General features: G+C 40.3%; 1 protein-coding gene across 3 annotated transcripts in view; it reads left to right on the top strand.

Moving 5' to 3' along the window:
• The window catches only part of LOC149319204 (putative cysteine--tRNA ligase, mitochondrial), a 40,870-nt gene that overhangs the window by 18,025 nt on the left and 8,068 nt on the right, over positions 1–14,777 (top strand). The window contains exons 10-14 of one of the 3 annotated variants that reach the window (XM_089511264.1): positions 3,480–3,546; positions 4,481–4,619; positions 9,807–9,930; positions 12,776–12,874; positions 14,186–14,428. In XM_089511264.1, coding sequence (XP_089367390.1) covers positions 3,480–3,546; positions 4,481–4,619; positions 9,807–9,930; positions 12,776–12,874; positions 14,186–14,428 — 672 coding nt within the window. Of the gene's footprint in view, positions 1–3,479; positions 3,547–4,480; positions 4,620–9,806; positions 9,931–12,772; positions 12,875–14,170; positions 14,429–14,777 lie in introns of all 3 variants that reach the window. The other 2 variants (XM_089511261.1, XM_089511262.1) reach the window with 2 other exon arrangements.

Here is a 14,777-nt window from a genome sequence, read left to right as displayed (position 1 = left end):
ATATGGGATTGTTTCAGTAACGTTTTTTCCCCCTGCCTCTCTTCCATAAAGACCAACTTTGTAGAGTATTCAGATGCTGGTTGTCCCATGGCTGTTTCTCTTATCTGAGCTGTGGATCTTTCAGCTCTTTTAGAGTTACAGTTGGCCTCTTTGTTGCCTCACCAACAGCCTCCTTATCTGACTACTGAGTTTTGATGGATTGCCTTCTCTAAGTGGAGCTGCAGTTGATGCATATTCTTTCCATTTTGTATTAACTAATTTAACAGTGCTCTGATAACCCAACCCTGATTGGTGCTTCTGAACAAATTTCTCTTGGTATTGTTTTTATAGTTCCTTTGTCTTCGTAATGCTGTTTATTCAGATGTGTGTTACACTAAATGTTGTAACCTTCCAGACACAGATATATTTCATCTGAGATCATGTGGCCCTGGAATTTCACAAAGAAGAGTTCTGGAAACAGTGGGTCACAAAATAGCTTATTTAGATGTGTCACAGCAAAGGGAATAAAATGCTTATACAACCGACAAGTTTCACTTTATTTTTGTGTACTCAGCTTTTGGGCCATTATAAAAATATTTCATATCCTCACAGTGTTGATTACCTTCACAGTGTCAAGTGTACGGATACAGATATAGTGGGCTCTTGGAATCCACTGGAATTTGGTTCCAGGACCCTCTGTGGATACTAAAATCAGTGGATGCTGAAGTCTCATTGTATACAATCATATAGTAAAATGTTGCCACTTATATAAAATAATAAAATCAAGGTTTACACTCTCTCTCTCTCTCTCTCTCTCTCTCTCTCTCTATATATATATATATATATATATATATATATATATTATTTTTTTTCTCAAGCTGGGATGGTTGAATCTGTAGATACAGGATCCCTTGATCTGGAAGGCTGACTGTATTTTGTGCCTTCAGAGTGTCAAATTGCCAGTAAAATCAATTACAATTCCAAGTTGTGACACAAAAAATGTGGAAAAGTCAAAGTGTGTGTGGGGATAATTCTGCAAAGTGCAGCATAGTCAACAGTTAGTCCAGTGCATTCTAGGATTGCAGTTTAAGGCTGTACTCCTCTAGACACTTAGCTTGGAGTAAATTCTAAACATAGTCTAGTTATGAATAAAGTTAGGATTACTCCATGTAAGAGCTCTTGTCTTACTAAAAATCAGTCTTAAAACATCATGACAGAGTGAGGAATTTAAGATGCAATCTTCATGGTCCAAATATAGCACCTTCTTCACTATATTATAAAAATATTTACATATAATTGGAGTACAGATGTAAGGGAGAGCCAGTGTGATGTAATGGTTTGAGTGTTGGATTATAACTCTGGAGATTAGGGTTCAATCCCTCATTTGGCTGAAGAAACCAACCTTGGGTGAGTCACTATCTCAGCCTCTGAAAACCCCATGACAGGTTCAATTTGGGATTGCCATAAATCGGAACTGACTTGAAGGGACACAACAATAACAGTGCAACAGATGTAAGGATGCATTTCCTATAAGCAAAGGTTGCTTTCTCTTTAAAGATAAGGATTTCTTTGTGTCCTTCACGCATCAGTTTTTTGTTTTAACTTTGAGATGCTTTTCTCTTAGGCTAGTTTGTACATATGGTAACTTATAGATATTTTTTCTTTTATAACCATCTCAATCCTCTCTTGAAAGTTAAGTTTCATTCTACTGACCCACACATGCTTCTGTTGAGTCAAGAGACAACTCCCATCTAAAAATCTGCAAAAGGACTGCTTTGCTTTTTGTCTTCCTGGTTTGAAATGAGCAGATTCCAAATACCTACTGAAGCATACTTTCCCCTTTCTGGAATTGTGCTAAATACTTTCAGTCAAGTTTAATTAAATTTACTAACAGGATACAGTAGGCCCTCCACATTTGTGGGGCTTAGGGGAATAAGATTCCTGCGAATGTGGCAAAAACGTGAATAACCCCTCACACGGAAGCCAGTTAAAGGGATGGGTGGACAAGAGAAGAGGAGCAGGCATGTGAACTCTTCTTCTTCCTCTCACCCTCCCATCTCTAACTGGCTCCCTGCCCCTTCCCCGGTGGGATAGCTGTCTTCCTCAGACAGCTATCCTACTGGGAAAGGGGCAGGGGGATCAATCCTCCCCCTTTTCCTGGTGGGATAGCTGCCTGGAGAAGACAGCTATCCTACTAGAAAAGGGGCTGGGTTGGCACATGCACCCTTCCTGGCTGTCTTTCTCCTGGGCTTTTCTCCTGTGGGGAAAAGCCTGGGAAGGAGTTGTAGTAGTAGTGCTCGCACACACAGCCATGACCTTGCAAATAATAAAAACTGTGAGTGTCAAAGCCGCGAATGCAGAGGGCCAACTGTACTTGTTGGCAGAAATCTATATATTTCTCCACCTACCCTCATATACTCTGTCTCAGAAATGAGACAAAATGATAGAATAGTATTGTGTTAAATGGAAAAAGTGGTTTGAGAAAACAGTTAAACACTAGCTTCACCATAAAGTAATAAAGATATACACCATATTCAGATCTTGGTTTTGATACTTGGAGCAGGTTTCCACAACACAACAAAGCAAGAAAGTAGGAGAGCCCTGGCTGGTTATGTGGTGGTACATACTACCTGTACACTCTCTTGCTGCAGAAGCAGCTGAGCGAACCACAGAACTTCTTAGTTTTGTAGAAATGGGATTCTGTTTTGTAATCTTAAAAAGTGTTAGTGCATACAAGAAAAAAATATGGTAGACGATGGAAGTACTGTATATAACTAGAGGAAAGTGATTGTAAATCATATAGGAACTATGTTCTTGTTATATCCCTTCAAGTTTATCATAGGGGTTTCTTGGCAAGATTTTCCCAGAGGGTGTTTGCCTTTGCCTTCCTTTGAGGCCAAGGGAGTGTGACTTGCCCAAGGTCACAGTGGTCTTCCATGGGAAATAAGAGATTTGAACCCTGGTCTTCAGAGTTGTAGTCCAACACTCAAAGCACTGCACCATGCTGGCTTCTCCAGGGATAGGTACCATCCTTGAATATTTATCCATTTTGTAGTCTCTGTATTCAAACTTTTATGCAGTCATGAGAACTAGAAGCTTGCTTTATTTACTTTTAAGGGAAAGCTCAACATTCCTTGTCATTGTACCAGGTTCTTCACACAACTCTCTTGCTACATATGTAAAGAAGATTATTGGCACCAGAAGTCTATAACAATAAAGAAACTGGAGTTTTGAGAAATGTAGAAAGATTGGGAATTGTGTGTCTGATAATTCTTCCATTGAAAACTCTGCCCCGAACCCCTTGCAATCACACACCTGTGCAAAGAAATTATCCATGAACATTGTGGTTTCCCTTCCCATTAAAAACTGGATGTGTGCTACATTTTAGTATAAAAATTTGGAATCCTGAGGTCTCTTCATACAATAGTTGATGTTCTTAATGATCATGTCATAATTGTTATTAGAGTGAGAGTTAGAACTTACTTCTTCTTTTTATCTAGGATTTCCTGAAAGAGTTTTCATCTGATCAGTTTAGAATGTTTTGTTTGCGGAGCAGATACAGGTCAGGTAAATCAAACTCATATGACTTGGGATGGGACTATATGACTTCCTGTCCATGCCACAGTTGTAAGACAAAGGTTTTGTACATTCATCTGTATTGTTTTGAAATTTCTGTTTTTGTTTCAGATGGGGTTTGTTTTGTTTTGTTTTATAGTTTTGGAGGTACCTTTGGTATATTTAAAAATTTTTTTTCATGAATCTTAAGATTTAGCCCAGGGTTGGCTAAGGGGAGGCAGAAAGAAAACAGTTGGAAGACTAATATCCCTTTCTATTTTTGCATTATTCCTATGAAATAGATTAAGGGGGTATGTGTGTGTGTGAGACAGAGACACAGGTCCAAGATAACCCAGCATTTTACATGCTGGAGTGGAGTATTCCTACTGTATACTTTTAATAGTTGTGTAGAGAAGGCAATTTTACCAGATGTTGTTCATCAAGCATCCAGGGAACAAGTAAGACATGCTCAAATTTTCTCTTCTAAACACTTATTAAAGGTAGATGAGCCCCTTTCATGTTTTTGTTCTGGTAACTCTATTTAGAATGAGGAAGAAACTACAAAATCTGGGGAGATACTGATGAATGATATCCAGGGAAAGAGGGGGTCTAATAACTGGCAATCTGGGAACCACAGAATACAAGATTGCTGGGTTCATTTCTGGTATATTTTCTGTCTATCCCAGTTGACATTGTATAACTTTAGGAAAGAGAAACACATATAGTTTTAGTGTTGTGTTTGGTGAAATGAGACTACTCCCCAGCCACCTCACCATTTCCCCCATTCATTTGCTTTGTAATCAAGAGATAACATGGGCCGGAATGTGATGAGCACAGCTGTTCATTTTGTGTTTGTTTAAAACATTATTTTCTCTTTGTTTAATAGTGCTGAAATTTTAATGTTGCCTTGTGTAACTCAACATATATGTGTGTGTGTTTATTTAAGCTATAGAATACAGTGACGACAACATGAGTGATGCAAAGAGTATCCTGCAGATAATCTGTTCCTTTCTGAGTAGTGTGAATGCCTATATGAAAGGGCAACTTCTCTGTGAAGACATTAAGGAAGATGTTCTGTGGGAGAGGTGAGTGAAATGGCTGATTTTATCATTTGTGTGTGTATGGTTGGCCTGGTCTACCCATGCAGGTAACAGAATGTGAAGAAGCTACCGCTTCTGACACCCAAGAATTCCCTGGTATTCCTTTTTTAAAAGCCTATAAGCAAAGCTAAGTCACCTGTCAAATAGAGCGATACAACATATTAAAAATAATTTAGATTTTAAAAACTATACAAAAACAGAAATCAAATATAAATATAGATGTTGTTTAAAATTAAACAGTTAAACAATTTCTAAAGTTAAAACGATTGCAGTTCATTTATATTTTTTAAACAGCCACAAAACAGCACAGGTCACCATGAACATCCATTCCACTCAGTTTCTAAAAGCCTGATGGCATAAGAATGTTTTGACTTGCTGATGGAGGGGGAGTGAGGAGGGAGCCAACTTGGGCTGCATCCACACTGCAGAATTAATGTAGTTTAATCCCACTTTAACTGCCATGGCTCAGTGCTATGGATTTCTGGGAATTGTAGTTTGTTGACAACAAACTACAGTTTCCAGAAATCCATAGCACTGAGCCATAGCAGTTAAAGTGGGATCAAACTGGATTATTTCTGCAGTGCAGATGCAGCTCTAGCCTCCCTAAGGAGGGAATTCTAAAGCCTGGGAGCAAATCAGACAAGCTTGAGAAGATGGTGGAATAGAGAGAAGGGCCTCTGTTGAAGATCTTACTGTTCCATTGGGCTTGTAAACATACATACAGACCTAAGCTATATAAGTTTGTCACTGTACAAAACAACATTCCCTGCAGTGCAGCTGATACCTCAGGATGGAACCGTGGCAGTGAAAATGAAATCCTAGTGGTATAATAGTGTAGTGTGAAAGTGCCATGTTTTTTATGTTATTCAAGGACAGAGATTTAAGAGTTTTCACACAATACAAAGGAGGAAATGTAGGACTGACGCAAAATGTATAATCAACAGAAAAATCGCAACTAGTTCTTGCTTTAGGTGGATGACATTGGACTGAATCTTGTTGGTAGCCCTAGCTAGAGTAGAACCTTTGAATCACCTGCTGAATGGTGAGACAACACTTAACAAATTTGTTGATTCATCTAGAACAATGAATAGAGTCAGGGTCAAGTATACATTCATATTATACATTTTCATGTGCTGGCTTTAAAAATATTGCAGGTGTATACGTAAAAACATTATACGTGAAACAGCTTTTATTTTACTGTACAGAAATGAGGCAAGCAAGTAAACTTGTCCCAAAACAGCCAGCCCTAAAGGGGTGGTGTGATGCTGCCCCTTCTAGTGCCAGATTGGGGCTGCGGCAACCTCATGTCAAGGCCCCAATCCGGCTAATTGCCGGCTCAAAAGGAGGTGTCAAAATGCTGTTCCTTTTTGAGCCAGCCATAGGGTGCCTTTTCCACTGCCACCACAGCTTTGTGGTGCTCTTGTGGCATGCGGCGTATAAATGCCATGCCATTGGAGTGCAGCAACGCTGCCCGCTGTCTGGTTGGCTGGGTGGTGGGATGCCAGCTTGGGGACAGTGTCGGGGTGTGTGCCATCTAAATGCCACGTCCCCAAGCTGGTGCTTACTGCCAATCTGTTCTGGCCCTATGTCTTTTCCTTCTTTCTTCTTTTTTTAAAAACTAAGCCTCAGTTTCAGAATCAGCACAGTGTAGTGTTTTGAGCATTAAACTACAACTCTGGAGATCAGGGTTTGATTCCCTGCTCAACCATAGAAACCCACTGGGTGACCTTAAGCAAGTCATACACTCTCAACCTAACAAAATCCCATGGTAAATTTGCTTAATGGTTTCCATAGGTCAGAAATGACTTGAAGGCACACAACAACAAAGGTCTCAGTTTAAAGAAATCCTAATCTGTAAATAGTGTGTGTTTTGATTAAGTGCTAAAATATACACATACTTGTATCATGCTTTTTCAGTATGCACGTGGATCACCACAGGCTTCATCTCCAAAGAGGGATTTTGTCCTATATGTGTGTGTGTGTGGGGGAAGCCTCTCCTAAGAAGTTTTTTTAGTCACTTGCATTCAAAATAATATCTTAAAAATCTACTGCCAGTTTATTGAAGGACATTTTTGTAATTGGTGAAAAGGTTTTTAATGAATTATGCTACTTGATAGCACATTGATCCTGTTATTCAGAAATACATATCTTTCAGTGCTAGCAAAGAGTGTGTAGGGATGCAGACATATTTAAAGTGTTCTATTCCCCCTGTTTTTATTTGCTTGAGTTGTCTTGTTCTTTAGTTTATTGTGGGTTTTTGGGCTATGTGGCCATGTTCTATATGAGTTTATTCCTGACGTTTCGCCAGCATTGGTGGCTGGCATCTTCAGTTGGCGAAACGTCATGAATAAACTCATATAGAACATGGCCACATAGCCCGGAAAACCCACAAAATCTATGGATGTAGGCCGTGAAAGCCTTCAACTGTCTTGTTCCTTGTTAATTAGCAGAAACTGGTTTTTTTAAAAGGTCATATAATGAAGCAATCATACATCATTTCTATTGATTCACTGTGGGATCATGAATCAAAATCTGTTCTATCATATTAAAAAAGAGCCACATTCCCCTGGATAGCAGCTTCAGATTGTGCATAATTTCTTTCCCAATAACACATAAATCTCTTATATTCCTCAGGAAATAGATTTACCTTCCCTGAATGTAATATAATACATCATCTTCAATACTGTTCATGTCTTCCACATTTCAATGATTACTCTAGCCACCAATAATTTGCAGTTAGCATGTTTGCTAGCAAATGAAATGTCTGCTGTTCTAGACCTGTCAATTCCAATTCTGGTCGGTATCCCCATAGTGCAATACAAGAACTGTTACTACTTCCACTCCAAGAATGGCAAGAAAAACTACATTCCTCCACTTCTTGAAGTGTGCATTGTGGGAGTGCCCACCAGACATAAATGACTCACATATTCATGTCTGCATTTCCACAGCTTTATTTGCAACAAAACATAGCGACTTCAAAGGTTGAAGGTCTAATCTAGATCTCTCCCTACCATTTGCTTAAATCCTAGTCACATACAAACAGTCACAACTGAATAGCCTGTGGCGTGGTAAGCCACAGAAACTAAGGCCATCTCTGTGCCAGTTTAAATGTGGCTAGGCATATCTGGATACAGACCTGCTGCCATCATATTGAGTTGGCCCTCAAGAGTGTGGGCGTCAGTTAATTGCTGTTGTAATGCCAAGTGCCCCCACTTACTAATATAGTTCAATCAAAAAAAGCAATTCCAGTTTTCTTAAAATGGCTGTGTAGTTACTTTTAAGTTGCTTCTTTAAAAGCTTGAGTGTTCAAAGCCACTGGCCTGTGGTACAAAACACAGTGTCCTCTTCTCTATCTTTTTATCCTCACAACAGAGTATAAGCCAGCACTTGAACTATGTGATATTCCTTCCCCCATCACTGTTTAGTGAGCCCGCATAGCCCTTAACTAAAAGGAAGTTATTTTGTAGGCAATTAAAATTAAATTAAACTAAAATTACAGTGCAGTGTACATGTAGCTTCATTATATGTACTAACTACAAGCAACTTGCTATTAGTAAGTAGTTGTTACTTTGAAGTGCTGGCATGTGCAAGCTGCAGTGGACAAGCAGGCTGAATCTTGTGTTGGAAGACTATGCAGAAAGCAATACATCATCAAGAACTTTTCTCATCTTAATAAACAAAAAACACTGTCTATTAGTAACACGCTGTCTGCCAAGTGGAAGAATTTATCCGATAGTGCTCAGTATCTCTCACCTCAGTCCTGCCATTTTAAATTGGTCACTTGCTATAGTGAATTGACTTGGAGAGAGAAACATTCCAGATTGGTTACAGGCTTGTTGCCGTAACTGTTGTGATCCTGTAAGCCATTTCCAACTTATGGTGACCCTAAGGTGGACTCTCATGAGGTTTTCTTGGCAAGATTTGTTCAGAGGAGGTTTGCCATTGCCTTCCCCTGAGGCTGAGAGAGTGTGACTTATTGCCCAAGGTCACCCAGTAGGTTTCATGGTTAAGCAGGGAATGGAACCCTGGTCTCCATAGTCATAGCCCAGCACTCAAACCACTACGCCATGCTGGCTCTAGTTAGACCTAGACCTGTTCAAATAAATGGAAAGCTAAGCCAAGATGACAAAACTGGGGCTTTGTACTTTAACCACTTCATGAGAAGGCATGAGTCATAGAAAAGAAAATATTGGTAGGAAAATTAGAGGGCAGCAGAAAGAGAGGAAGAGCACACGCCAGATGGATAGACTAAATCAGAAAGATCACAGGCATGAATTTGCAGGACCTGAGCAGAATAGTTGAGGACAGAGGATCTTGGAGATGTCTCATCTGTAGGGTGCTATGAGTCGGGGCTGGCTTGAGGGCAACTAGTAATGACAACAATGTCCTTTGTAAGTATCTTAGTCCTGTTGGTTAAATCGATCATAATGTAGTGGTGCAAATCGCACCACTCAGTGTGTAGATGTGCAATTGTTTGTGTAACCATTTGCATAATGAGAGATGTGTTGGTTACTGCCCTTGTGCTGACTCTGAAACTGCAGTGGGCTTTGCACCAGCTCTATGACATTGGACATAGGCCATTAATGTTGCTGCTGCTGCTGCTATGTATCTTCAAGTCATTTTTAATTAATGGCAACCCTAAGATAACCTGGCACAGGGTTTTCTTGGCAAGACTATTTTAGAGAGGATTTCCTGTTGCTTTCCTTTGAGGTTGAGAGAATGTGATTTGCCCAAGGTCACCTGGTAAGTTTTCATGGTCAAGCAGGTGTTCTTTAAATATGAATAACTGGGTCCAACTCAAAGCAGCTCCAATGGGTTTTTGAAAGGAAATGTAAAATGACTTTCAAATGTTATTTCTTGTCTTTGAAAATATGTCTAGCTACTAGATGACAGAGCTTCATAACTCCTAGTGAGGAGTTAACAAATAATTATTATCTGTTGTAAATTGTAGCTTGATCCTTCCAGTGTTAAGTACTTCCTTCCATGGTGGATGAAGCATGTACCTAACTTTTGCCTAGTGAATTTATTAATGTCTAACATGACTGTGCACCAAATGATGGTAGAAATAACATGAATTTTTCCACCTAGAATATATTTTATCAGCAGATTGGTGTCTTAATTAAGGTTTTGATACTTTTGTCTTAAAATTCCTCCTCCTCCTCCCCCTTCAAGGCTTGCTCACACTAAAGCAACCGTAAGGGCCGCCTGTGCCGATGACTTTGACACCCCCAGGGCTGTTGGTGCAATTATGGACCTCATTCACCATGGCAACAGACAGCTTAAGGCCGTCACTAAGGTAACCCATTAGGCTACAAAGATCAGAAAGCGACAGTTGTCTACACTTTTGAACTGACAGATCAGTTTATTAGTTGATTTAGTGGAACAGGCAGGAAAAAGGGGCAGATGAATTTGCCTCCCATGGCAGTGGTTTATATAAACTGCCTTTCCAAACAGTTTAAAACTGCTCTTGTTCTGCTTCAGAGTGTCCATCTCTTGCTATGCTGTGTTTCTAGAGGGCTTACTAAATGATTTGCTTCTGTACTAGCTTTGTCCATTATTTACACTGTCTGTTTCTGTGTTTATTCCTGAAAGGCCAGATGATACACCTTTCAAAGCCTGTGTAAATTTGCTCTTCCTCATTCTCCCAGCATCAGCAAGTGCTGGTTTATTATAATGTAGATTTGAAGAGATACCAGTGCTAATCTTCAAGTGCAGTTGCAGTGCTCAGTTTTCAGGTGGTGATGGGCTAGCTCTCTTGTCACACCTCACTTGGTAATATGGCTTTTATGTGGCTGGTGAATATGTTGAATCCTCCTCCCAGGTGCATACAAAATTTTCAGCTGTCCTTTAACATGCACACATACTTGGCTGGAAATGTGGTACAAGCAAGGAGATTGCCCCACTCTGCCTCCTGCTTTTCCTTTTGTCTTTTTGTTCCCATTGTGATGACAAGCCCTGTAGCCCCAACTGGGATGACAGCAAGAACTGCTGTGCCTTATTCCTGCTAAAGAGCAGCTTGGTGGATCTCATGGTAGCAGCAACAAAGCACCAACATACAGGATGGGGAGACCAGATAACAGCTCCTGAACTTGGAAGCCCAAACAATCACGTTGAGGGGATGCTTTATTCACTTTCTTTACTCCACCAGAACCTAAGCAAAGCCCAGCAACAGCAACCAAGGAGAAACTGGGAAAAACCTGCTGGGAAATCCACTTTCCTTGCTTGCATCCAGATGAGAGCAACAGCAAATGTGCTGCTGTTGATGTGTTGGACTGGACAATGTGCAGTCACCACTCAACAGAGCAAGCAGTTTACATTAAGTAAAAGAGAAATGTTTACCTCCAGAAAAAGCATAGGATATGCCAGGGAGGGGGCAGAAAGAGCAGAGATTTGGCAGAAATGGGAGGAAGGGCAGTGAGAAAGTGGAATTGACTTCCTCTTTCTGCAGAACATTTTCAGGGTCTTTTAAAAAAGACATAGAGGAATGAATTCTGGTTCAGTGGTGTCTACACACACACCTATTACATCTCATCCTCAGTGGCTGCATTGCATTGGTTATTAAATGAGATCTGATAGTCAAGGGGTGCCAAATACTGTGTCTGAGGCCAAATTCCAATTAGTATTTTGAATGGTGTTGACTTTCCTGAAATTTGTGCTTTGAGAAAAGTGGGCTTCACTCTCCTTGTCAGTGTCCTTTTCATGGCATGTCTAATGGGTTACTCTTAAAGGGTTACAAATTGTAGATCACTGAATTCTTAATTTCAGTCACACTTATTAAAAAATATCTCTCAGAGGTGCAGCTGAATAAAGTGAATCTCTACTGCTGTGGCTGTATATCTGATAAATGTATGTATGTGTATACATACAATTATCTGTGATAAAAAGAAAATAATGTAATTGGGTACTGGATTGGGAGGACATTGTTGAACCATGATGTATATATTAACTCAGTCAGTATCTGTTTGCATACAATCCATCATCTCCAACATTGTTATTTCCAGTATCTTGCCTGCTGTTATATCGATTTCCTGGAATTGTGATCTTCACTAAGATATCTCTGCTCCTTGCTCTGACTCTTAGCTTACCTTGCCTGAGGTCCATTTATATAATCAAGGTTGTGTTACATAACTTCCCATGGGCTGCTCCTCCTGTCCCCCTCACTGCCTCCAGTATTGCAAATATAATAATATTTCATGAAGATTACTTGTATTCCCTACCAGGAGAAAGCTAGATTATGAAAGCCCTACAAATTGTAAAAATCAAATGATGTCATGTTTGCTTGCTTTCCTCATCCAAACTAGTCTCTTGGTGACATAAATAGAGTCAAGACTGCAAAAGCTGGCTTCCTTGCCCAAGGAAAGCCTAAAGCCCCATTTACAGTTATGTGTATGTACACCTGTGTAAACACACACACTTAGCTTCTCCTGGTTTCTAAGATTGCTTAGCATGATTAATATACTTTCAGCCTTGTCTTTGCAACCATAAAAGCTAGAGAAGTGTGAAGTTCTTAAAGGGAAAGCTGATTTTTGCCAGTTCTAGACCTTGAATGCATTAGTAGAGTCCTTAAATAGGATTGCAGAATCTTATGAATGGGAGACAGCTGTTCCTCTGTACATTACTCATGCACAGCCTGCTTATGTAGCTTTTCTTGGTTGGTGCAGAGTGTTAAAAGCTATGTATTTGGCAAATGTGAAGAAAAAAATAAAAGACCAGAAGCTCTGCAGGCCTTTCACTGAACAGTGTGTATTTTCATCCCCCGCCCTTTGCAGTAATGAGAGCTATGAAGGGAAAACACAATGGTTTAAGAAAGCCACTTTCTGTGCCAAATATTGTCTATCCACATCAGAAATACAATTTATATTCCACCCTGCTCACATATAGGGTATCTCTTGTGCTTTTAAAATATCCTGGCAATACAGCTTTATGGCCAATTACTGCAGTTAAGAGTTTCTTGCTGTTAAAAAAGAAGAGGGTTTAGGAAAGGTTTCAGATAATGAGATTTCTGCAAAGCTGCCTTCTGCAAGCGGAGAATGGTTCCCTTTCATCTTTTGTTCATGTGCAGAGAGGCGTTGGTCACCATCGTGAACTGTTATAGTTACATCAGCTCTTTTGTATGTATTTGTATGTGCTTTTGAAAGCAGGAAACTGGATCTCCTCGAAGCGGTGTTGTGTTTGGAGCCATTGTTTCCTATATAGTGGAATTTCTTAACACAGTTGGGATCACCCTCTCTGAAGCAGAGGTAAGAGAGTACTGTAAAAGCGTGTTCATTGTAAAGGGAGACTCCAAGTTTTGAACAAACAGATTGCCTGTGACCCTTCGTGCTATGTAAGAATGAGTCCCCTTTATCCCAGATAAGTGTGTAGAATCATAGGAGACTGACCACTGTTCAGTCCAGCCAAGCAGTGTCTCTCTTCTCATCAAAAAATATTTGTCCTGGGTCATGGTCAGAAAACTGAAATCCTCCCCGCCCAGAAAGCGTGAACCTGAAACTTTGCATGTAGATCTTGTTGGGAGCCACTGGGGACATGCCTACATCATGGGTGGGCACCTATGTGGGAGCTAGGGCTAAATCCTCTCAACCCCCCTCCCTCTTGACAATAAGCTCCCATACCTCCATTTTCTTCTGCAGTCCCTTTCAAAATGGTGACAAGAAGTGGTGGGACCTCAATTACTGTCACTATTTTGAGAGGGACTGCAGAGAACAATGGAAGCATTTGAGATAGAAGGGGTTCTGGGATGCTTGTGGGTGTGGGAGTATTTTTGTGGGTGGTTTGTATATTTGAAGGACTTTCTCCATGGTTTAGGACAAAAATTGCTAGAAAATTAAGTTTTAATTTTATTTTATTTTTAAGGACAGTTGGGGACCTTGTGGGCATGGTGGCCACAAAAGGGATCCAGTTTGCCCTCCTCTGGTCTACACAGTAAAAAAAATGTATCTGTACTATCTCCCCTTTTCCTGCTGTAAGGGAAGTTTAGGCTGTTTGCTGTGACCATTGTTACACACAAAAGATTTTGTTGTATTTGAAGTGACTCTCAGTTGCATTGCAGTGTGGGGATTCCACACCTTGTCCTGTTGTATACCTACTGCATAACTACTGTATATACTCGACTATAAGTCAACCTCATGTATAAGTCGAGGGCAGGTTTTGGGGCCAAAATTATGGGTTTTGATATGACCCATGGATAAGTTAAGGGTAAAAGTTAGGGCATGTAACAAAAGATCTAAAGAATGAAACAAAGGAAAACAATGCCAACCAATTTTCAGAATTCCAGCAGGCCTGTTTGTGTTCACTGTAAAGGATGGATGGATGAAAGAAGAGGGGTGGGTGGGTCAGTGTTTCCAGGGCAGATTACACTCTTGCATTTTGCCAGGGGATAGTTCCTTCTTAAATAATAGATAAAGAACACTACTTACATTGACTTGTGGATAAATCAACTCAGGTTTTTTGGGTCAATTTTTTGACTAAAACTAGACTTATACATGAGTGTATACAGTAGCTTCCTATGTGGCGTTGCATGTTGGGTTTGATTTCAGTTTTATAACATGCAGGTTATTCCAGAAAACAAACACTCAGCCATGCTTTGTAGTGTGATAGATGAATTGGTAAGCTTCCGAAGCAAAGTGCGCAATTTTGCCCTCGCTGCACCTGAAGCAACTGGTGGTCTGTCTGCTGAAGAAGCAAAACAGCGGGAGAAAGAGGAAAGACGGCGACTATTGCAGGAGAGAGCTCCCCTTCTGCAAGCATGTGACAGTCTGCGTCAAGACCTTTCTCTGTATGGTATCACTATAAAGGTTTGTCTCCTCCTCTGTCCAGGTGCTGCTTGCTGGACATTTTGAGTATGTCGCCTCTGTGAGTTTGCTTTGGTGCTACTTTTCTTCACTCTGAGCAGGCAGATCGCATGTGTTGAACTGCAAACTGAACAGGAGGAACAATGTTTTACACTGAACCATCACATTCAATCAAAGCAAACTGTCCTTTTGTAAAGGCATGGGCAAAATGTGCTCCCTCAAACCTGTTTTTGTGGCCCTTCACCTGTCCAGACTAGCCAGATCACTTTTTTCTGTCCCCCCACCTCCCTGATGAATTGTTTCTCCTAGAAGCCTCTAGGAACAGTAATTCACCTTTTAAACAGGTTACCAG

This window comes from Sceloporus occidentalis, unplaced genomic scaffold (assembly GCF_023333645.1).
Source record: "Sceloporus occidentalis isolate IW3139 unplaced genomic scaffold, rSceOcc1.0.p SCAF_2, whole genome shotgun sequence".
NCBI lineage: Eukaryota > Metazoa > Chordata > Lepidosauria > Squamata > Phrynosomatidae > Sceloporus > Sceloporus occidentalis.
The sequence above is the reverse complement of the archived record's forward strand: the minus strand, read 5'-3'. Positions and strand labels throughout refer to the sequence as shown.